This window comes from Cordyceps javanica, chromosome 1 (assembly GCF_051103115.1).
Source record: "Cordyceps javanica chromosome 1, complete sequence".
Lineage (NCBI taxonomy): Eukaryota > Fungi > Ascomycota > Sordariomycetes > Hypocreales > Cordycipitaceae > Cordyceps > Cordyceps javanica.
Window position 1 is genome coordinate 2406193 of NC_139295.1, and position 21868 is coordinate 2428060.

Below are 21868 nucleotides of genomic sequence, written 5' to 3' on the forward strand. Positions count from 1 at the left end.
TTTGACTCTCTCTTCTTTTTTTTTCTGCGCGAATGACCCTTTTCTGCAGCCTTCGCCGTCGCTGCTGGCTGAGCGAGAAACATGCATCTCTAGCTGCAGGACCCCAGGTCGCCCCCCCCCGCCCCCCTAAGGTTTTGCAGCAAACCACTGGAGATAGCCGACAAGCGACCAGGCAACTAGTGAATATTCACGTTTTGTTTTGTCGGTAGCCAAAGTTTTGCTGATGAAAAAGTATGTCAAAAAATGTCCCTGCTAGATACTAGAACTCTTTTTTTTTTCTTTTTTTTTTCCGTTTTGACAGAACAATTGTGCGGCCGCCGCTTCCATCCCAATTGCCCCATATCCCTTAACCAACCATCCACCATCGTCACTCCGCACCCACGCCGATCTCTGCAGACGAAACGGAGCCGGGTGGTCACACACCATCATGAGCTTTTTTTTTTTTTTTTCAAACAACTTGGGCATGCCCTTTTTCCCACCGCCTTTTTCTGACGAAAAAAAAAAAGGCTCTTGTTACTGAAATTCGAAAAGATGCTCACTGCCCCGCCCCCCTTCAGGACGCCGAGCAGGCATCTCTCGCCAACAGTAAACAAGATGACTCCTCGCAAAGACATTCACACACACACACACACACATCTGCCTTCAACGTACTCCCTCGACCTTTTTTTTTCTTTGGTGAATCGGCTCCCAGTGAGTGGCTGCAAGATTCCCGCACTAGGCGCCCCCGGCCGTTGACTTTTTTTAGCACTCTGCTAAGCTTTTTGGGGGCGTCTCAAGTGTGGGTTGTGGCTGGATGGCGTATTGGACAGCTTATTACCACTGGATGGCTTTGGCACAGCTGTAAAAGGTGCCACCTACCCTACAGCACAGCTGTTGAGGGAAAGAAGCAAAAAAGAAGAAGAAAACAAGCTCGTATAATAAAGCCACGCTCTTAGCTTGTCAGCGATCCATCAGCCAAATTGATCGTAATTTCGGTTACAATGTCCCATTTTATTTAAAAAAAAAAAGACGGCTCAGCAAAACCGTCATCAACTCGGCGGCAGGAGTTGCTATTTAATCAAAAACCTGAGCCATAAACAAAAAGGTTGCTCTGCATGGTCCCTTTGCAGACGATGAATCTACATTAGTTGCCCCCAGATCGTGATCTCATTGCTAATCATCATCATACATGGTCGGCGTTCCGTCGACAGCACCCTCGACGCTGCGGCTTTCCTGTCTTGAGATTCAAATGTCTTGATGCCAGCCGCCAGGCGCCAAAGACGATCAAAGTGTTAAATACATTCAGTTTCTCCCGTTGCGTGTAGTGTGTGCCAAAAAAAAAAGCTTTCTAGTATCTGTACAAGACTCCATCTTCCTCCCCTTGTTCCGACAACGCCCGTGTGCTCTCTTCCTTCAGCCTCTTTCCCCTCCCCCCAAGCTCAAACGTCCTCGTCTCCCACGCGATGTCCCCATGTTTCCTCCTCCAGCTTCCACAGCGCCGGGAACACCTCGTATGCCTCGAGCGCGCGCTCCTCCGGCACCGTCACCCCGGAACCTGCCGCGCTCGTCCGCGCCGCCGCCGCCACCGTCCGGGCCAGGATGTCGCCGACCCGCTTCGCCTGCTGGTACGAGCACCCGTCAAACGCCACGACGCCGAGATCGTGGTACAGCGTCGGCGCGTTGGCCCGCACACACGCGCGCTTCTCCTCGTCGCTCAGGGCTGCACCAGCAGGAGCGGCAGCAGCAGCAGCAGCAGTAGTAGTAGTAGCGCGTCCTGCCGCCGCCTCCCGCGCAGCCTTGGAGCCGCCAATCGGGTACGCATGCACGCCTGACCGTGTGCAAAGGCCCCATTTCAGCAATACCGGAAATGTGCGGACCGCGGCGCCGGCAGTCTTGGGATTGGGAATGGACATTTCTGTGTGTGTGCGTGTGTCGTCTGTCGCTGTACCTCTTCCCGCGTGAGTCTCGGTAGCGGGCCGCGCGAAGACAGGTGTTTGCTAGCAAGCGGCTACAAGAACACTGCAAGACGCAAAAAGGGGGAAATAAGGGGGGGGGATCCGCTGTTTCGTATTCGAACCGCTCTGCCGTGTTGGAACAGCGAGACTGGGAGCGTGCGAGCGCGCTTCTTCAAGAGAGATGTTGAAGGAGTCAAGTCTGGTCGGTGGCGTGATGTGAGGTATCAAGTGGCGTGTCCAAACCCCCACCTGTGGCTGTCCAAATGCATCGCCAGCATTGTCGTATAAATACAAAAAACGCCTCTAAACTTTGCAAAGACAACCAACCCAATATCGAGTTGACACACTGATGGACCATGTGGTGCTCAGAGCGAGTAGCTGAACGAAGAGCGACTCGCCCAAATGAAACTCTCTGGTGCAATTCACGGGTAACGGATCGAATCTCATCATTCGATCACTCGGCCTGAGGGTGCAGTTTCATACATGGACAACAGGAAAAGTAGCTCACGACTGCGCGTGAATCATCCATATTCAATAGATTGACGCATCGGGCCATCGAATTTCCTGAAACAGACGGACACGATTCATACTGCTTGCTCGGCAGACAACTATTGGCTCCAGATGCTCGGTTTTGCGCCGTTGCTGAAACTCTAGTCTGTCTCTTGCAGATGTTTAGACTGGTCGAGTAAAAAAAAAAAAAGAAAAAAAAAAACGAGACCAGACAGTAAGCCAAGATCTCTGCTCCTGTTGATTTTCATGTTTGCTGCTCACGTGTCGCCCTCGGGTGCGAAGACAGCCAGACAAGATACCTGACTGATCCCGCTCTGTCGGTGTCTCTGGCCCAAACAATGCTCCCTGCCTGCATCCCGATTTGTATTTTGCAACATTGAAGGTACAGACCGCATATCCAACCTTTGAAAAAGAAAAAAACTTTGGAGCTCCTCAGTGCCATAATCATCGTCCGACGTATTAGAGATGAGATGCAGGAATGATCGGCGACTGTCAGTACTTTGACACTCGCACAGCTCCAGAAGTAAGTCCGACCGAAAAGACAAAGGTCGCATGCGAAAAAAGTAACAATGCAGCTGTCAAAGCAGTCTCGGGCCATCCAGGCTTTCCTTGGCGCGCCCGGCAGTGTGATTATATACCTACCGAAGAGCGTTTCTGGCTGCTCATCAGTCCCCACGTAGACGACGTTGCGACTTACTTGCAAACATATCGGCAAAGAGCTCAACCATGATACCGCCCGACACTCTTGAATAATCCGATATTGAGCATGATTTCGTCGAAATCCAAGAAAACCTGAACGCGAGGGACCCTCTTCGCGCTCGCATTCAAGAACGTGAGCGTCGTGATGCGACACGTTCTAGATGCGTTGACGTTTGTTTTGGCCGGGAAGCGCAACGCCTTCTTGACCGAAATCGTGATTATTAGCGTCGGGAAATGTATGAAAGCAAGGTCTTTGGGGAGTACAAGGACAAAGAATCCGGGAGTGCTCCGTTCGAGGCCAACGGCGAGTGACAGCGGCGAGTGACAGCGGCGTTACAAAGGTGGGCAAAGACACTAAATGTAGGGGTGTGAGCACAGAATAAGCGACACAGTCAAGCAAAAAGGGCTTGAGTATCCAAATAATCCTCTGTTTAGATGGGTCAAGGTGGCTGAAAGAGGAAAGCAACTGACAGAAGTGAATGGAAGAGACGACCTGGTCAGTGGTTGAAGGACGGAGAAACAACGGAGTTCACTAGCTCGAGCTGAACAATACGAATCAAAGTAGCAAAAAAAAAACACTTTGCTTTCCGAAGAAGCTCTACTTCTGGCCTATCTCTGGGGTAGGTAAATTCATGCCACGGTTGACGAGGCAGCCACGTTTTGCGCGAGACCAAGTAGTCACACTATGCAATGCCACGCTTCTGACCAAAAAAAAAACATAATTTCCAGTTTCAAACGATATTGACGAATTGAATCCTGGATACGGAAACATCTTTCTCAATCAAGCTATTTCCGGGCAGGAGATTACTGAGGTTCTGTATTAGCAAAGTCGGGCTTTTGCCCCAGGCGGGGGTGGTGGTGGTGGTTCCACGCGCACGAGTTTTATATCCTCGTTTCAATGACGGCGGAACCCGTTCTTGTTCCCGCTATGGGTTCTTCTCAATGGGGAAGAGTTTGCGATCGCCCCGAGAATATCGTGTTATAGAAGCTAGGAGCGAATAGCAGGCTTTGACATTTGAAAACGAGGCGATGAGAGGAATGTTGATGACTGGCTGAGGGAAGTACTCAATGTTTGTCCCCGCACGTGAGGCACGACGCACCCGCCACCCTCGTACCCTCATTATGCGGCTTTTCCAAAATCAACAGAGTTCCAATAAAGGGACGTTTGCGTAGAAATGAGTGCTGCAAGGCAGCCATTTGGTCTCGATCGAGTGTATCTGCGACTGTAGCACTACATGGTTGGCGTGGGGGCGCTGCAAGCATATCCGTATTGGAGCTGCTCGGTAGCTATTTCAGCCTTGATCATGATTCCAGTGTCTTTCTCTATGGATATGAACGCAGGCAAGTTGATGGTTCGCCATCGCACAGCCTCGTACCTAGTGGCTGACCGAGTGTCTGGTGGGAGATGAACGTGGCTATGGGATAACATTGAATGCAGATAACATTGAGTTTTTCACAAGAAATTGTCTCAAGTTGAATTGGCAACAAGAGTACAAGCACACTGGTGAGTATCTTTTGTGGGAATGAACAAATGCAACACTGAGGTGGCTGCTTGGGGGGGTTGACATGAACGATGCCGTGCCCCCGGCGTAAGAGGGTCAGCAAGCTGGGCACTGTTATTCCGCCGAGGTCATCCTGAATTGATCTTCATCTGACCTGAGCTATCGACAACCACAATCCTCAATGAATGACAAGTCTGCACATGGCGTTTGGCAGATTGCGAGTTTTATAACCTGCACGGTTTCCAGCACTCTACGAGCAGCCACGGCCATGTTTGCTGCCAGTTGGTACATTTGTTGCCCGCTTCAAGTAGACTGAAGGGGACTTGGCTTCCCAACTTTGTACTCCTTCTCCGTTCAACAAAAAAAAAGTGAGAGGAGAACTACGGCCCTGCGGACCAAAAAGGGGGCGTACTCGTCCGTTCGACCAGTCTGCTGCCCGGCCCCGGCATAATAACTACACAGCCTCGTATAAGAAGCGACGAGCCTCCGTATTGGTTTACACCTAGAATAGAGAAAGGCATAACTTTCGTCATAATCTTCCTTCTTTATATGAACAATGGAGATGAGTGTAGCTTTGTAGATTCATAGGGGGACTTGTTCACTCATCTAGTCATAGCCTATATATAACTACATCAAGTCGCGAAAGAGAAAACTATCCGCCTTCTGAGGGCCTGTTTGAAGGAAATGTGTATAAAATCTACATGAATTGTTTTCGCCTCCGCCCAAAATCAAATGAATACTGGCTCTGGACGGAGATGGAAACTTGCTCGCCCGTTCGACTGGTTACTCACGTACGATTGTTCGGGCTCGTGAAAGAACAAATTCATCCGCCTCCCGAGAATCAATGAACCAATCAATCAATTCAAGAGGGCTACCGACTCTCCATTAATATAATAATGCAGAGCCAAAAAGGGGGGGGCAAGGGGGACGACCACGTATCAATCAATCTATTACTCCGCTTAGATCATCGACGTGCTTTGGTTGGGCAAGCTTCTCGTCTCCAACCTACCACATGCTAAAAACCTGCATCTGACAACTTAATAGCCTATAAGCTTCAAGTACTGGAGCACCACCCACGTCATGGGAACGGAGGCGGCATTTGCCAAGAACGCCCCAGATTGGTTTTCGCTGATGGAGCCGGATCCTCGCCCCCCTTGTTATTGGTAACCACATTGCGCGCACCATCACATGAAAGAAAATGACAACGTACGCAATACAGACGCCAATACTGGCTTTTCCCCAGAAGCGACTCGCCCCGCGCGCGCCCCTCATTGTATTACTCTTCCAGCTCCAATGTTTGAAGGTGCTGGGGCTCCTCTCCACCTTGACGCGAGTTGCTGCCTCATTATTCGCCTTGGACGACGGAAAAAAAGGTTCAAGTCAATGCTCCAGAGGCGCAATCACATGCGTGCCCCATAGGCTGCCCCGGTGCCCCTAGTTTGCTTTTGGACTAACAACGTACGGCGTTGGCCGTTCCTTTGCCACCAAAACGAACTAACAAAGTCAAGCCTGGTCTTGGTACGCATGGTACGGTAGCTGGTTAGCGGTAGAGCCGGCGTCCCCTTGCCCACGCAAAATTTTGTTCACCTAACCCCTTCCCCGCATCTCTATTCATGCCTGCCAAAGGTTTCCCCGGCTCTCCGTCCCAATCGCGGCACAATGGCCAGGGGCGTCGCGCGGGGGTGCGAAGCCTGGTCCTCGGCTCTGTGCCTGGTTGTAAGCCGGGTTTCCTATATTATTAGGACAGGTCGCCCTCCCCAGTCCAGATAGCCCTTTTGTGCTTGACGAGTCTGAGACTTTTCCAAAACCTTTTTTTTTTTCTTTCCTTCCTTTTTTCTTCTTGGTTGAGAAGCAAGCGACCAACAGCCACCAAAAGCTGCAGCTAAAACTCGCCAACATGGGGTTCGCTCAGGAGCACAACCCCCATAACATGACTGCCGACTGGCAGACCAAGGACCCGTCGACTTGGAATTACTTTCAAAAGTTCATCGACGCCATTGACGTCTCGCCCGTCATCCCGGGCAAGCCGCTGCCCGTCTTCCCCAAGACGGCCAAGCTGCCGTTCATGGCGCAGTGGTCGCAGCACCTCTTCATCATCGCCTACGCCGTCATCCCGCTGCTGCTGCACCAGGCCTACGTCTCGTACACCGGCCAGCCGCTCGGCAAGCTCGCCGTCATCCTGCTGTACAACACCGCCTACGTGCTGACCGCGGTCCGCGAGGTCCGCATGCTGCGCAAGCTCACCTACGTCCACGGCTGCCTCGACGGCGACGTCGCCGACCGCGACGGCATCCCCAACACCGGAGCCGGCAAGATCATTGGCGAGATGCACAAGACGGCCGGCTTCCGCATCATCATGGCCACCTGGATCGCCTACGAGCCGGGCCTGTCCCCGCTCGCCTTCTTCAGCAAGGCCGAGATCTGGGCGCCTCTCGTCCTCAAGCTCGCCCTCTACGGGCCCATCCTCGACTTCTTCTTCTACACCTACCACCGCGCCTGCCACGAGGTGCCCTGGCTCTGGAAGTACCACCGCACCCACCACCTCAACAAGCACCCCACGGCCCTGCACTCGGGCTTCGCCGACGACGAGCAGGAGTTTATCGAAATCGTCATCGTGCCGTTCCTGACCTATGCTACCCTGTGGGCGCTCGGGCTCAAGCTCAACTTCTTCGAGTGGTGGGTGTGCTTCGAGTACGTCACGTACTCTGAGATCTTTGGCCACAGCGGTCTCCGCGTCTACGGCACCGTACCCTCGCCCATCACGCCGGTGCTGTCCTTGTTCGACATGGAGCTGCTGCTCGAGGACCACGACCTGCACCACCGCCGAGGCTGGAAGAAGAGCTTCAACTACGGCAAACAGACGCGAGTCTGGGACCGCATCTTTGGCACCTGCGCCGACCGCATCGAGGCCACGCCCGACAATGTCGAGTTTAACAGGAGGGTGAACATGCCCCTCTTCTAAAGGGACCAGTTTCGAGAGACTGCATATGAATAAAAAATAATGACAATTGGATGTCTGATTTAGCGATACCACGATACACTTTAGATATAGAATTTATTACCAAAGTTGCATTCATAGTCCGCCCCCGTATGATTGATTTTGTCAACAGCTCAGTGGATGGCGTGCGATCCTGTTTTTCAAGATGTTGCGATGCGACGACTTTTGACGTGTACTGGTTGGCGTAGAGGATACAAACACTGCCGTTTTTGAGAGTTGACGCCGGCTCAGAAGTGAGTCCGGATCTCTTCTAATCAATCGAACACAGCGTTCAAGGCAGGAACGAAAGTTCAACGCAAACACAGTATCAGCGATTTTGTCAGCAGCCGGGTTATCCTGCCACGTATTCCAACGGGAAAACGAGAGTTGAATTTTTTTGAATTTACTGACTGGGGAGAACCCCGAGTCTTCGTTGGCCGTCTGTCGCCTGTCCCGTACTCGAGGAACTCTCCTGCAAGATCGGTTTGATTCTCCATTCTCTTTCTTCTCTTGTGGAGTCTTGATAAATTAATGTAGAGATACATGTGTTAGTGTCTTATTTGTGTACAATATTTGCTTGCTCCCATGTATTTTCACACTAGTATCGATATATTCTATGAGCATTATGTTGTGTGTTTCTCCATCCGAGCTATAGCCTACATAAATAGTATTTGAACTTGAAGAAGAACGGGCCTTCAAATACTACATTGATATCTTCTTGAGCTGAGAGTAGTCGATATGTCCTTCACCAGTGCAGGAAGCGAGGAGGCGGTTGGAGTATCATTGCTCAGTTCCGATGTTGTCGTGATGCCGGCGCGAGTGCGGCTACATGTGCTGGGGACGCAGGGCCGCCACAACAGATCAAGCAGCAAGCTAGAAATGAAAATAGAAGAACTGATATTCACACATCTATGCTCATATATGTATTTGAATTTTTTTCCCCTTGTCGTCTCACCTGTATGTGGTCATCCTGTTATCTTCACGTGACCCTGGTCGTTTGAGCGGCCACCCGTCTCATCTGGCCGCGCCAAACCGAACATGCCCGAGAAGTGAAGAGCCGCTGGTAACAATTCAGACTACGCACTCCGTCGTCCTCGTCGTCCGCCCTTCCTTCTGACGCTACCCCCGTGACGCAGCAATAACACACCCTCTTCCCACCCTTGACAGTTCTCTCCGCATAATGGGACTGATGCCGGTGCCATGATCCCCGGGCGCAGCAACGACGGGCACACCTCCTCCATCGCCCCCTCGCCCTATTTTCCGATCCTCGTCCCCGGCGATTCCCGCAGCGGTGTTCTCCCGGTCGTCCCGCCCGACAGCGATGAGTTCCCGAGTCGCGCCCCCCGGAGCAACGCGGCAACGGCGGCGTCGGCGGCCGGTGTCCGGGCCCTGAGCGCGCAGCTCGTGGCCTTTTACTTTCGCGCGCCGGCCAAGGCCTTCTTCCGCACCCGCGTCGACTACCTCGCCTACGCGCGGACGATCCACAACGCTCACACCGAGGCCTTGATGCGCGCCGCGGCGGCCGTGGCGAGCGAGGGCAGCAGTCCCAAGTCGCGGATGCGCGCGTTCCTCCACCAGTCGTGGCTCTGGGCGCGCAGCACCACGCCGGGCGTCCTCACGTCGGCCATCCGCCACGAGGGCTGGGGCATCATCCCCCACCAGATCCTGCCGCCGCTCATCGCAAACGTCGGCGTCGGCGCGGTGCTGTACACGAGCTACCTGCACATCCTCGGCCAGCTGCACGAGGGCAGCGGCAGGGCGACCAAGCGCGTGTACCCGCCGCCGTCGCCGGGCAGCACCTTCACGGCCGGGTTCTTGGCGGGCGCTCTGCAGAGCGTGGTGGCGGCGCCCCTGGACGCGCTGCAGGCGAGGTACGACCACAACGACCTGATGCGCAACGACGGCAGCGGCAAGCCCCAGAGCATGTGGCGCTTCGGCGCCGAAAAGCTACGCGAAATCGGCCTTCGTGGCATCTTTGCCGGTTGGGGCCTGTCGCTCGCCAAGGACAGCATGGGCTCGGCCGTTTTCTTCAGCGTCTTCGAATACGTCAAGGCCCAGGGCTACTACCGCTTCGTGACGTGGTACTATGGCGGCCTCGGCAAGGATATCGTCGACCTGCTCGCCACGAAGCGGCCGGCTAGCACACCTCCCGGCGGCGACGACGCAAGCGCGACCACCATCATCCGACCGCACTACGCCATCGAGCCCATGTTCCTCCTCGCGGCGGGCATTAGCGCCTCGTTCACGCAGCAGCTCTTCCTACACCCCCTCACGCACTTCCAGGTGAAGCACTGGGATCATCTCGAGGAGCTGGACGCCAAGGCGCAGCGGTATCGCTCGTCGGCCGCCGCGAACCCGGAGCGGAAGGCGCCGCGCTTCCGCATGATGCGTGCCTACTACCGCGCCTACCAGGAAACGCTGGCTGGCTGCGCCGCCGAGGCCGCCACCGACGGCGTATCGCTCAACCGCTGGCTGTACCGGGGCTTTTGGTGGAACGCGATCCGCCAGGTTCCCAGCACGAGCGCGGGTCTCATCATTTTTGAACTCATCCGCAGGAAGTACGGATTCGGCGCCGACGAGGTGCGCATCACCAAGGACGGGTACGACATCCTGTTGCATTAGAGCGAGCATTAGATTTAGAGATGCTGCATTATAGAACTGGGCTTCGATAGTTGTCAATATGTCCCATTTACAAGTATATAGTATAGATGTATCTACATGACTGAATAGGCCTGAGCAATTTTCCCCTCGAATTCCCGAAATACTTCATGGTAATGCGTGCGGCGGTGCGGATGGTATCATCGGGGTGGAGCCGACGGTCAGCCACCAATGTACTCCGCGCAGGAGGTCATAAAGCAGTGTAAAGCCCACCCACTGTTCTGCTCACGACTCTACTTTTCATCAATTGTAAGCTGAAGCTTCAATTCGGATTCTACTCTTGATTAGTTCTCCACACTACCTCGAGCGCGGGCCTATAATACGCAGCATGAAGCTCACACTCCTCACGGCGTTGGCAGCCGCGGCGCCGCTCTGCGCCGCGACGGAGAAGCCGACGTACCAGCATCTGCCTTCTCTCCGCGAGCAATCTGCCCTCCAGGAGAAGTGGTACGCCGAGCGCAGGGCGTCGATCCCTGGCCTTTTGGAGAAGCACGGCATTGATGCCTGGCTGGTACGTCTCCCATTCACGCCTCATTCTATATGATCCCTCTCTCTCTCTCTCTCTCTCTCAAATACTCACAGCCAATATAGATTAGCCAGCGCGAGTACGCCGAAGACACCGTCTTCTGGTCCCTCACGCCCGCCTTTTCGGCGCGCCGGCGCACGACCATGCTCTTCTTCGCGCCCTCGGCCTCGGACCCGTCGCTGGCGACGGCGCACACGTTTGTGGACAACACGCCGCGGCTCTGGGACGAGGTGCGCGGGGTGCTGGCGCGGCGCGACCCGGCCCGCATCGCCGTCAACGCGCACCCGGAGATCGCCTTCGCGTCGGGCCTGCACGCGGGGGAGCTGGCGGCGGCGCGGCGCGGCCTGGGCGACGCCTGGGCGGATCGGTTCGTGGCGGACGACGACGCGGCCATGCTGGCGGTCGAGTACGTCGGCACGCAGGCGGCGGCGCGGCTGCCGTGGTACCGGCGCATGCAGGAGACGGCGTGGGCCGTCATCACCGAGGGCTTCAGCGAGCGCGTCGTCGCGCCGGGGCGGACGACGGCCCGCGACGTCGAGTGGTGGATGCGCGAGCAGATCCAGAGCCTCAACTACACGACCTGGTTCCACCCGAGCGTGACCATTATCAAGCCTGACACGCCTTGGGGCGCGGCGGCGGTCGAGAAGCCGGAGCAGGAGCAGGAGGATGAGCCGATCCAGCACGGCGACCTGCTGCACGTCGACTTTGGCCTCTCGGCGCTGGGCATGCACACGGACACGCAGCACCTCGCTTACGTGCTCGCCCCCGGCCAGACGTCCCACGACGACGTGCCGCGCGGCTTCCGCGACGGCCTGCGCAAGGGGAACCGCCTGCAGGACATGACGCGCAGGCACATGGTGCCCGGCCGCACCGGCAACGAGATCCTGGCCGCCATCCGCCGCGAGATGAGGGACGAGGGCCTGGAGGGCAAGATTTACTGCCACGCAGTCGGCGACTGGGGCCATTCTGCCGGTACACTCATTGGTATGTGAGCTTTCCCCCTGCCCCGGCCTTGAAATGCATCTTTTGCACAGCTTCTTTATCTTCTTCGGCTGAAACCCTGGGATTGATATCTATGCGAGAGAGAGAAAGAAAGACAAAAAATAATAACAAATCACAAGGCATGACAAACCTGCAGGACCGGGTGCCCATCCTCGGTGACCTGCCACTGCTCGCCAATACCTGGTACAGCGTGGAGCTGCGTGCCGACCATTTCGTGCCCGAGTTCAACGCCACTTTTAGCTTTCCGCTCGAGGAGGACGTCTACTGGAGCCCGGAGGGCGGGTTCGAATGGGTTCATGGTCGCCAGGAGCGCTTTCACCTCATCCGCACGACGACGGGCGACGCTTCCGACCCAGACACGCCGTCGTCCCAGGAGCTGTGAAGGGACGGGACGCCTTTTGGTCTGCCATGTCAAATTTGCAAAAAGGAACAATGTATTGTCCAAAGGGTCAGAGAATGATTTGTTGTATGGTTTAGTGACTTTGTATTCACGCTGCTGTCCAACTTAGTTTTTTTTTCCCCTCTCCCGCGAGCCGCACCTCCATCGCTGCAACATGGCAAGTATCAAAGACTAAAACTAGTCAAGAGCAGATTCAACAACAAAAACCAAAACCAAAACCAAGGGGAACAATGCTGCGCAGAGTACAATAAAAAGCGACTAAACACAGACAAGAATAATAAAGTATGGGAACAAAAACAGCAATAAATCATCCTCAACTCCTACAATTCTTACAATGAAAGAGGAGAGGGAGTGGAACGTCAGTTGCGCCCATCTCCAACCCCCCGTGAAAAAGTTCCGCCTCTTCGCTTGACACGAAAAGAGTACAACCACAACCATGGTAACCGCCCCCTTCCCTTTCCCTTGCCATTCCAGTTCCACCTTTGTCCGCGGCCGTCCGGTAAAAACTCCAGTTCAGAGAGACCTAAAAAAAACAAGACCAAGCTCATCGACATAAATTGAATGTCATCAATATAAAACCTTGTGTCCCTTTGCTCAAGGGGTTCTGTTTTTGTTTCGTGTCCAAGAGTGAAGAGTAAACGCTGGGTTCAAGAATCCTTTCGTGGAATCGACGTCTCGGCTCTAACTGCGCCGTGAGCCGCTGATGCTGTGCTCACGGTCTTGGTTGCTCTGCTTCTTCTCCTTGCGGCCCTTGATGACGAAATCGGCCATAATTTGAATATGGTCAGCAGGGAACCACCAATTGGGAAACGCCGGAATACGCTTTCGATCAGCGTCGTCCATTGCACCGAGTACTTCGACAACCTCTAGCGTGTTGGTCGAGTACCAGATATAGTCAATGACGCCAGAGAAGCTGGGTGTATAATTCGTGAAAGGCATCTCGGCCGCGGTTCCCCTTGTGGCAGCGTACGCATCACGTAAGCTGAACGGATGTTCGATACCATCGCGAGTGAAGCTTCCGTATTGGTGCGTTGACAACTCTGGGTGGTCGGGCGCTACCCGGCCCTTGGACATGAGCTCAAAGACTGACGAATCTTCCGTCGAGTTGAAGTCGCCGCATACGACGAGAGGAATCTCGGTGTTGCAGCGGTACTCTTGGCTAGGGCCAGGATCCGGTTGTGGCGGGAGCGGTTCGCTACCCTCCTCGCCAGGCGGAACAATCAACCTCTTGTCTTTGACAGGTGCCCAGCTGGAATACTTTTCCGCCATCTTCGTGATCTGCTCCATTAGTATACCAGTCTGGATAACTTTGACATCAGCCAAGGTCGTCTCCCACGTAAGGTGGACGTTGACGAGGATGATGCGGGCGCCGGTTTCACGAGATTCGAAAAAGGTGATGAGAGCAATGTTGTCTTTAGGCATAACTCTGTTAAAAACGTCATGCTGGTGTTTCATATCTGGTCGGTTAATGGCAATCGTCGCAAACTCGATAACCTGCTTATCGAGCACGACATACTTGCTCTGCTTATAGAAAACAGCGCAGCCGTCGACCTGAAGAGAGTCCTTCTCCGACATGGTCTTTGCTCGCGATTTGGGCCAGTGAATACCCCGATAATCGTTTTGGGCCAGCTTGGGGCTAAGTTCGTCTCGGAACGCTTCGCCAGAAACCTCTTGCAAGGCCACGAAGTCGGCATCGCGGTATCGGATCTCCTTCAAAATACATTCGAGCCGGTATTCCCATTTGAGCGCCTTGCTCGGTGTATAGCCGTAAATTTGAGCCGTCGCATATTTGTCGCAAAGAATATTCCAAGAAAAGATCTTGACACGCTCCAGGCTGGGCGAGACATCTTCTTGGAGGACAATCGGTTTGCGCGGCTCGGGTTCGGGAGGTACTAGGAGCAGATTAGCGTCAAGCCATCGCGTCAGACTGTTCAAAACATACCCGGTGCATTCTCTCTGAAGGCATTGATCAGGCTTCTCGTCCCCTTCTCCACAATCTCTTGCTTCAGGCCAGGTTCTAGAGGGTTGCCCTCGACCCCTAGAACTTCCAGCGAGTGTAGAGATCCCAGTTCGAAAGGCAGCTCCTGAATGCTATTGTTAAAGAGTAGGAGCTGCTTCAGAAAGGTGCACATGCCCAGTTCCGGTGGGAGTTCGGTCAACTGGTTGTAGGAGACATCCAGGTGTTTTAATTGGCGGAGATCGCCAATTTGTTTCGGTAGCCTAGTCAGTTTGTTCGAGGCGATGTAGAGCTCGCTCAGGAACTGATAGCGGAACAGCTCTGGAGCAAGATTGCGAAGACCTTGGCCGCTCATGTCCATGTTGTGCCAATCCTGTCGATTTTTTTCCTTGCTTGCATCCAAGGGTCGCCGCCTGTCCGCGTCGTTCTCACCATCGTCCTGCGACTTGCCACTGGACGTCGGCGGACCACCAATACCCTTATTCTCAGAGGCCTTAAGTCTTGCGTAGTAGTGGGGTTGTTGCTGCTCCGTCATAGCAGAGTGCGCGCGTTCAGACTCCTTGTGTAGACGCAGCTGCTCTGCCCAGCCTTCATTCTGCGGTACAGGGCCTGCACGAGACGTGGAGGAATGGCCGTTTTGCAAGCCAGAGTTGAATTGGGCCGAGGAGGAGAGAAGGCCGGAGGGAAAAGAAGAATGGTGTCCCAGTCCGTTGGAGGTGGGGAGGCCGTGGTCGTGCTGCAGGCCTTGGTGGTGTTGAGCCTGCGAAGGATGTTGGTGCTGCGGATGCTGGTAGTTGTAGAGCATGCTAGGCATCCCTCTACCAGCACCATTCAGCCGGGCGCTGTGGCCCTGCTGATGATTCTGTGAGTACATGCCGACGACAAGGTTCTGGTGTGAGATCGGGTCGCTAGTTAGAATAATATGGCCTCGGAGAGCTGTCGGCGAGGATGCTGCACGACAGACTATTGAGACTTTTGTGTTTTGAATATTTCGGGAGAATTCAACCTAATGTCGGCAACCATTTGTCGCTGAAGACGCGTTGCAAGACGTTTACGAAGTCGACGATGGGCGATATGTGATGCTTGTCGGTGGATGAGGAGCGTCGGACGGCGTAAGTCGCATTTGCGCATGGGCTTGAGGCGATGAGAAGCTGCGCGTACGCGAATCTAGGGGAGGATAGAGAATAGGGCTCCCGCGGGGGCGCTGGTGGACAAAGAGCCACTTGCGAGCGGAGGGGAGGCGGTAAGCTGAGCTGGTGCCTTGCGAAAGCTCGAGTGGAGCGCGCGCGGTCGCCGTGACGCGGGGGGGGAGTTAACAAAAAGGCCTTGTCTGTCGTAAAGGAGCGGAAGTGCAGAAAACGAGAGCCTAGATCGGCATAATTGCGGATTGCCGTCGCAAGAGTCGGGGTGCAGCGGGGGGCGGGCGATCTATATCAGGGAGGAGAGGTCAGTCCGAGGAAGAGGCTGGACAGTGTTGCACCGAGGACGGCATGGGGGGGGACACAAGCAGGAGGGCGGAAGGAAATGTCGGCTGGACCCACGCACATCTAATGAATGTTTGCGAAGGCGGTCAATTGTCGCTGGGGCGAGCAGCGTAGTGCGGCGCAGAAGAATGATAACGAATATCGAGGTCTAGTCAATGATTTGCGTCGTGTCGTGCTCCAAGGCGGCACATGAGAGCGTCAAACTGGGTTGGACGAGTTGGGAAGCGTGGTCACGTGTTTGGTGCTCCGCACTGGCCGATCTTGGGCAAATCAACGAATCAGATCACGTGGAACCTTTTTACCGCGTTGGCAAGGTTATTCGTAGATGAGAGCTTGATGAATATCTATGAATTTTTGAGACGGGCGTTTCAGGATGCGCAGTGGAAGGAAAAGCTTGGCGAGTTTTTTTCTTTCTGCTCATTTGTTTCTCTGATTTTTCCTTTCTATTTTTTAGTTTTGAGAAGTGGGTGCCTCGTACGTACCATCTGAAATCTTAATCTACCAAGTCTGCGCCCAGCAAGTAGATCGCTGCAGCCCAGCCCGGCCCAGCCCAGTCCAGTCCAGTCCAAACCACGCTATTACCGCGCCACCAGCTTGTCCATTTTCCAACTAATAAAGAGACGTTGTTCTGGCTTAAACGGTCACAACCATGGTCTCGCGTTACGTTGGCAATACGAAAAAAAAAGGCGGGCTGAACATGCCGGCTGGGCAAATGATATTGGTTGCGACATGTACCTCGTAGTACAGGGTAATACATCGTGTAAGAAGACCCTCGACAGAAACAAGAAAAACATACACATGGAGAAAACTTTTTCAAGAGGACAGTAGGAAGAACAGGGGAGACTCGAGACGTTGAGATGAATATTGATAAAAATTAGGTTCGTCTTGCTTACTTTGTGGCGGCACTGTGTGCGTGACGCATTGCCGTGTTCCTGCATATGTATACGACGCTGTGGCGAGCGAACCCTCTCCACAGGCAAGTATAAGCGAAGGATGAAAACATGCCAACATTACACTACATGCAGTTTATACATCATCATGTAAAATTTGACTGTTTCAATATACAGCACACAGGCCAACCGAGAACTGAACTACTATAGCAAACCATCCCGTATCGCCATCACGTCATCTTTCGAGAGATTCCACCTGCCTCAATACAACGCCTGCTAAGCGAGGGCTGTAGAAGCGTCGTCAAAAAAAAAAAAAAGCCAGCATGCAAGTGTCTGGTCGTCGCCGTAATTTCTCCGCCTTTTCAGTGGCGTGAGGCACTTGCATGTGTCTTTGGAGCAATTCAATAAAGTTCGCCGTGTGCTGCAGGACATGATTAAAGCGACGATGAGTGGAAGCATCTGTGAGACACACACCGGCCGGTCGTTATTTCTGCTCTGGCCTCTTGATACCAAGTCTGGAAAGGCAATGTTTTGCCGCTTCATGTTTTGATGCGCTACATCATTGACTATGATCAAGAGTCGAGACAACGGCTGTCAACCCTTGGCTCCAGAGCAATGCAAGTCGCATGTTTGAGGCTTTGAAAAAACCTAAAGGGAAGCTAAAGATTGTTGGAAGGAACAAAAAGAAAAGAAAAGAAAGAACGCTCACTCGAACGACATGAATTAGTCGTTACAAAGTGCCTACTTTCACGGCTTTTTGCGGAGAGCCGCCCCTCACTCTTGGCGCTGGGCTGTCGATGGTTTCTCCACACAAAACGTCCCTCATTAATAAACTCGGGGCCTGTATGACTTCATCCAATCTCTCTTTCCCTTCGCACGCCCATCTCACCACCACCACCACCGTCGCCTCCGTCATGCCGCCGCCGTCTCTTCGCCATCAAGTAATAGCCATATACAAAGGTGAAACTTTGACCTAACCACCTCCTTTGCCCCCCTCCCTTGCAAATATCCCCCTTCCATGGGGTCTCTCTTCTTTATAATCCGCTTTTGCTGAGACGATGCGGGATTCTTGCTGCTTTAGAACTGCTGTACCTGGGACGCGAGTATCCGCTAGGGTACGGCTACTTTCGGCCGCGGCTGCACAAGGCCTTCATGGCGAAAGCGGGCGAGCGCGACGCGGACAAGATTCGGCAGGGAATACAGCAGGCCGAGTATGTGAAAAAAGGTACGTCTATGCTGACCACCTCTTTCTCTCCTCTCACCATCTATGATGCCAAGGGCAAAAAACAAAAAAAAAAAAAAAAACAAAAACAAAAGAAAAAACAAAAATAGATTCACGAGAAAAAGAGAGGAGGTGGAAAAAAAAAGGCCCATGATGCTAAATGTGACGTTAGAAATCGAAGCTCTGTATGATGATGCCATACTCACATCGACCAACTTATGAGCCATTCCTCTGACAAAATTGCTAACTGATCACCGTCTGTAGGTATTATTTGAAAAGATATCGCACGTTACGAAAACGTTATGTGCCCGGCGCATAGCTTCACTTCAATTCATGAAAATATTCATGTGTCATATTGTAACTAAAATATATGTATATGCAGTAAATTCACTTTTTTTTTTTAGTCAAGAGCCTCATGACTGCAAACAAAGAAGACTAAATAAAGAAGAATATAAAACAAAATATGTTAACCGTAAAAATCCATCGCTGAGATGCTTGTACATATCAATTCCATTCCGTTCCGTTCCGTTTCATTTCGTTCCAAGCCCTGTCATGCTTCAAGTTAAAAGAAGAGTCTTGCCAACTTGGATAAGCCGACTTTGCAGCTGTTCATCGCCTTCGTTTCGTGGCAGACCACGCACCCACCTCCAGGCACTCGCCCCAGCTCGTGCCACTATCGCTCATGAGGTCACCCATCATCTTGCCCATCCACACATCCCACTCATCCTGGCTCTTGCCCGACACCTCGCGCAGGATCGGCTCGAGGGCCTGAATCTGCTGCACCACTGTCAGGAGCGCGGTTTGCCGGAGCGCTTCCTGGCCCGGTGACAGCACACGGCTTTCGACCTTGGGCGGCGACGGCGCGCCTTTGTCCTTGGACGAGGCTGTGGGCTTGCCGTCTTTGGTGACGACACCGCCGACCCCTTCGCGCTCCCAGCGCACCTCGCTGAGCGGGATGGCCAGACGCCGCGAGCGGACGTCGGTCAGCGTCTCGGATTCCTGGAGCAGAGTCGGGCCTATCAAGGTGCAAGGCACTGCGGTGAGGTCGCGAGTTTCGAGGGCTCGTGACAGCCACTGGTTGTATTCGACGAGAAACGAGTTTAGTGGTGCCGAGAGCGGAGTGTTGGCGTTCATGACGTAGGCGCCGAGGCTGGCGGCGGCTTCCTGGTCCTCGGTGTCATCGCCCGAGAGCTTCGCGTCCGGGACGTGAGGGCGTAGCATGCGGATGAGATGATCCGACTCCCAAATTTCGAGGACGCCACCAGGACGTAGGCAGCGTATATACTCGTCCACAAAGGTTTGATGCTGCAGGTTCGTGGTGGCGAGGCTCATGTCCTTGACCATGACCAGGTCAAACTGCTCGGCTTCGACGGGCCAGGGCAGCTGGCGCAGGTCATGGCTGATGAAGTTCCAATTCATCTCGGGATCAGGCTTGGCAGCGTGGCCGGCGTTGCGGGAGCCAGCTGCCGTTGCGCTCATCATAGAGCCGGTAGGGGCGAGCGGGGCAATGTCAATGCCAGTAAAAGAGATGTTGCCGTGGCCGCGGGATTTGAAGTAGCGATGGCACATCATGGACCAGAAGCCGGAGCCGCAGCCAATCTCGAGGACGCGCTTCGGTGGGCGGCTGGAGAAGGTGGGCGAGCAGACAGGGCTCCCAAAGACTTGGATCAGTAGCAAGGTGCGCATGGATTGGCGATGCAGCTCCGTCAGGTCGGCGGGCAGTGGGTAAGGGAGGCTCGTGTCGTTGAGGTAGGAGCGGCCATTGCGGATGACAAAGGGCTTCGAGGTGATGAGATTCTCGCGGGAGCTGGAGGACGCGTCGGCGGTCGAGGACATATTTGCGGCGGCGGCGGCGGCGGCAGAGGCAGAGCGTGCAAAGAGGTCGGGGACGGGCGCGACGCCATTCATGTGCGCTGCGGCGGGGGACCGAGGCGACGAGGAGGGATTGTGGTGGGCATGAGCATGGGCATGCTTGGAGGAGTCGGGGACTTGGTGGTGGATGCTGTCGTGGTGCTTGCCCCGGGAAATAAAGGAATGGGAGGCGCGCTTGAAGGCGCTGGGCTGCGCGGGCTTGGGAGAAGAGGCGGATGGTAAGGGAGGAGAGGAGGCGGACGGACAAGGCTTTTGATGGGTTTGGTGGTGGTGGATGTGGTGTTGAGGATGATGTGGGGTGCCCCTAGCGTCCGGGGAGGCTCCAGTTGGGTGCGGTCCGCTTGCCGTGGTGCCTGCGGCGGCGGTGCTATTATTATTATTATTGTTACTGCTGGTAGCGTCGTGGTCGTCGTGGTCGTCGCCGTCGTGGTCGTGCTGCCTTTTGCGGTGCCGGGCGTGCAGGCCGTGATGGTCGTGGCCATGGTCAGGCCCCACGGCGTCGGCGGGGCGCCCCGACTGCAACGGCGCATCGTGTGAGGTCTTTGAGGTGTGCGAGGCCTGTGAAGGCTCGCCGACGCTCGAGCCCTGTGAGCTCTTGGAGGTAGACTTGGTGAGCGATTCGTCGTCGGGATCCGAGAGGGTCTTTCTGCGGCGTGAAGAGGATGGCTGAGCACGCGGGATATATGGGAGCATGCCTCTGCCCATGACGGAGGGAGTCATCATCGGGGTGTACATCGTTGCTGTAGGGGCCAGCTTGAGCGCCGTAGGTACCTTGTACAAGGAGGTAGGCAGCCTTGAGTTAGGCAGGGAGGTTGGTCGGGGGGTTTGTCTTGAATTGGTGCGTCGCGCCGGGCGGGTTGCAGGGCCTTTGGAGACTTGTACATCCACTGTAGGCCCGCTACAGGCCCGCTGAAAGAGCAGGGCTGGGTATCAAGGGCCGGGCGGGAGCGGAACCGAAGTCCACAGAGGGTCGTAGCGGCCTTGAGGACCAAAGCTTGGTTGGCTCCTGAGCGGCGGTTCTTGGGGTGGTCCCAGCCGCCGGGTACCAAAGCTTCTTGTCTCCGGGGAGGAGAACAGGGAGGGGGCCTAGATTCCTCGATGACCCAGCTCAGATACCCGCTGCTCCTGCTGTCGGCCGTCGTCTCTTGTCTCTTCTCTGACCAGCAGGCCACGAGAAAACCACGCTTGGGGGGAGGAAAGAGTGGCCGAGACTGGAAGGTCGCGCTGGTGGTCCCAAGATGGCGCCGGCCCGGGTTATTTATCGTGGTCGTATCGAGCTGTACTGGTAAGCTGAGGGTGGATGCTGGAGCTGATGAGGGCGACGCCCACGTACTCAGTATGTCCCGAGCATGTGGTTGCAGCCTTGGCAGGGTAACCTCAGTAAGTAGTTGGTTGTGTAGGTAGATTGGGTGGATAAGTAAGTAGGTAGTTGTATCCGAAAAGAGTCGTCGCTAGGAGTCGCGGATGATGGAACCAATGCCTTGTCGAGGTTGTTGAATCTTCAATGTTGTCTGACCCAGTGGGGATCCAAACCTGTCAATCTGTCATTCCCGTGCAAGCGGTAGCAGCGTAGCTACTGGTTGTCGCTTCTGGTTCCTTGTCCTGCGATTCACGCACGCATCGAGAGATGGCAAAATAATTTCTTCCTTTGCACACAATTCATGCCTCTGCCGAGCCGCGTCTCTCCTCGGCCAGGCGGCGGACGAAGAGGTGCTTTGGCCTGCGAGGCTTCTGTCCGGGCGGGCGACGATCCCGAAAGAGCCCTCGCACAGACACCCGGCGATGAGCGGAACAAGGGTCCAGCAGAAAGTAGCTGCAGTGGTTAGTTAGCCTGGGACTTGGGGCGGCGGTTGCTTTGTCGTGTGAGAACGGCCACTAAGCTGTGTGATTTGGGAAGCGAAGTAATAGTTAGTCAAGAGCGGGAAGATGCAGGAGCGCAAAGAGACTCCGGTCTGTCAAACAGAGGGTCGGCCAACTGACTTGCACGGTTACAAAATCAGCCGCGCTTGTCCATTTCCATTAACCCGCCCGAAAAAGAGGCGACCAGGTGCTTCTTATTTATTATTTTTTTTTCCAACGAGGAAGAAAAAGCCAATTCTTTTTCCTTCGTCTTGTGGCGTGCGGGACAACGCGGGGACGAATTAGGCTGCTCGCCACCGGCGGGCTCGAGAATCAGCTTGGTGGGCACACGACTTGTCGCTGGCCGCTAATAACCAGTTGATAACTATAACTCGG

The 21868-nt window shown here is 54.5% G+C and overlaps 6 protein-coding genes across 6 annotated transcripts; 3 read left to right on the plus strand and 3 right to left on the minus strand.

Annotated features, from left to right (window-relative positions):
- Nucleotides 1-1418: 1418 nt before the first annotated feature.
- Nucleotides 1419-1892, minus strand: V2A60_000725 (uncharacterized protein; the record flags this gene model as incomplete). The annotated part of the gene is made up of 1 exon (XM_083252092.1): nucleotides 1419-1892. The coding sequence occupies one exon, from the start codon at nucleotides 1890-1892 to the stop codon at nucleotides 1419-1421; it is 474 nt and encodes a 157-aa protein (XP_083108218.1).
- A 4650-nt stretch (nucleotides 1893-6542) lies between these two features.
- On the plus strand, nucleotides 6543-7607 carry V2A60_000726 (sterol desaturase family protein; the record flags this gene model as incomplete). The annotated part of the gene is made up of 1 exon (XM_083252093.1): nucleotides 6543-7607. One exon carries the CDS (start codon nucleotides 6543-6545, stop codon nucleotides 7605-7607), a length of 1065 nt encoding a protein of 354 aa, XP_083108219.1.
- A 1215-nt stretch (nucleotides 7608-8822) lies between these two features.
- On the plus strand, nucleotides 8823-10244 carry V2A60_000727 (mitochondrial carrier domain-containing protein; the record flags this gene model as incomplete). Its single annotated transcript, XM_083252094.1, has 1 exon — nucleotides 8823-10244. The coding sequence occupies one exon, from the start codon at nucleotides 8823-8825 to the stop codon at nucleotides 10242-10244; it is 1422 nt and encodes a 473-aa protein (XP_083108220.1).
- A 364-nt stretch (nucleotides 10245-10608) lies between these two features.
- V2A60_000728 (uncharacterized protein) lies at nucleotides 10609-12190 on the plus strand (the record flags this gene model as incomplete). Its single annotated transcript, XM_083252095.1, has 3 exons — nucleotides 10609-10791; nucleotides 10872-11790; nucleotides 11928-12190. 3 exons carry the CDS (start codon nucleotides 10609-10611, stop codon nucleotides 12188-12190), a joined length of 1365 nt encoding a protein of 454 aa, XP_083108221.1.
- Nucleotides 12191-12889: 699 nt separating this feature from the next.
- On the minus strand, nucleotides 12890-15039 carry V2A60_000729 (Endonuclease/exonuclease/phosphatase; the record flags this gene model as incomplete). Its single annotated transcript, XM_083252096.1, has 2 exons — nucleotides 12890-14100; nucleotides 14151-15039. The coding sequence occupies 2 exons, from the start codon at nucleotides 15037-15039 to the stop codon at nucleotides 12890-12892; spliced, it is 2100 nt and encodes a 699-aa protein (XP_083108222.1).
- Nucleotides 15040-18370: 3331 nt separating this feature from the next.
- Nucleotides 18371-20368, minus strand: V2A60_000730 (class I SAM-dependent methyltransferase; the record flags this gene model as incomplete). Its single annotated transcript, XM_083252097.1, has 1 exon — nucleotides 18371-20368. One exon carries the CDS (start codon nucleotides 20366-20368, stop codon nucleotides 18371-18373), a length of 1998 nt encoding a protein of 665 aa, XP_083108223.1.
- Nucleotides 20369-21868: the final 1500 nt, after the last annotated feature.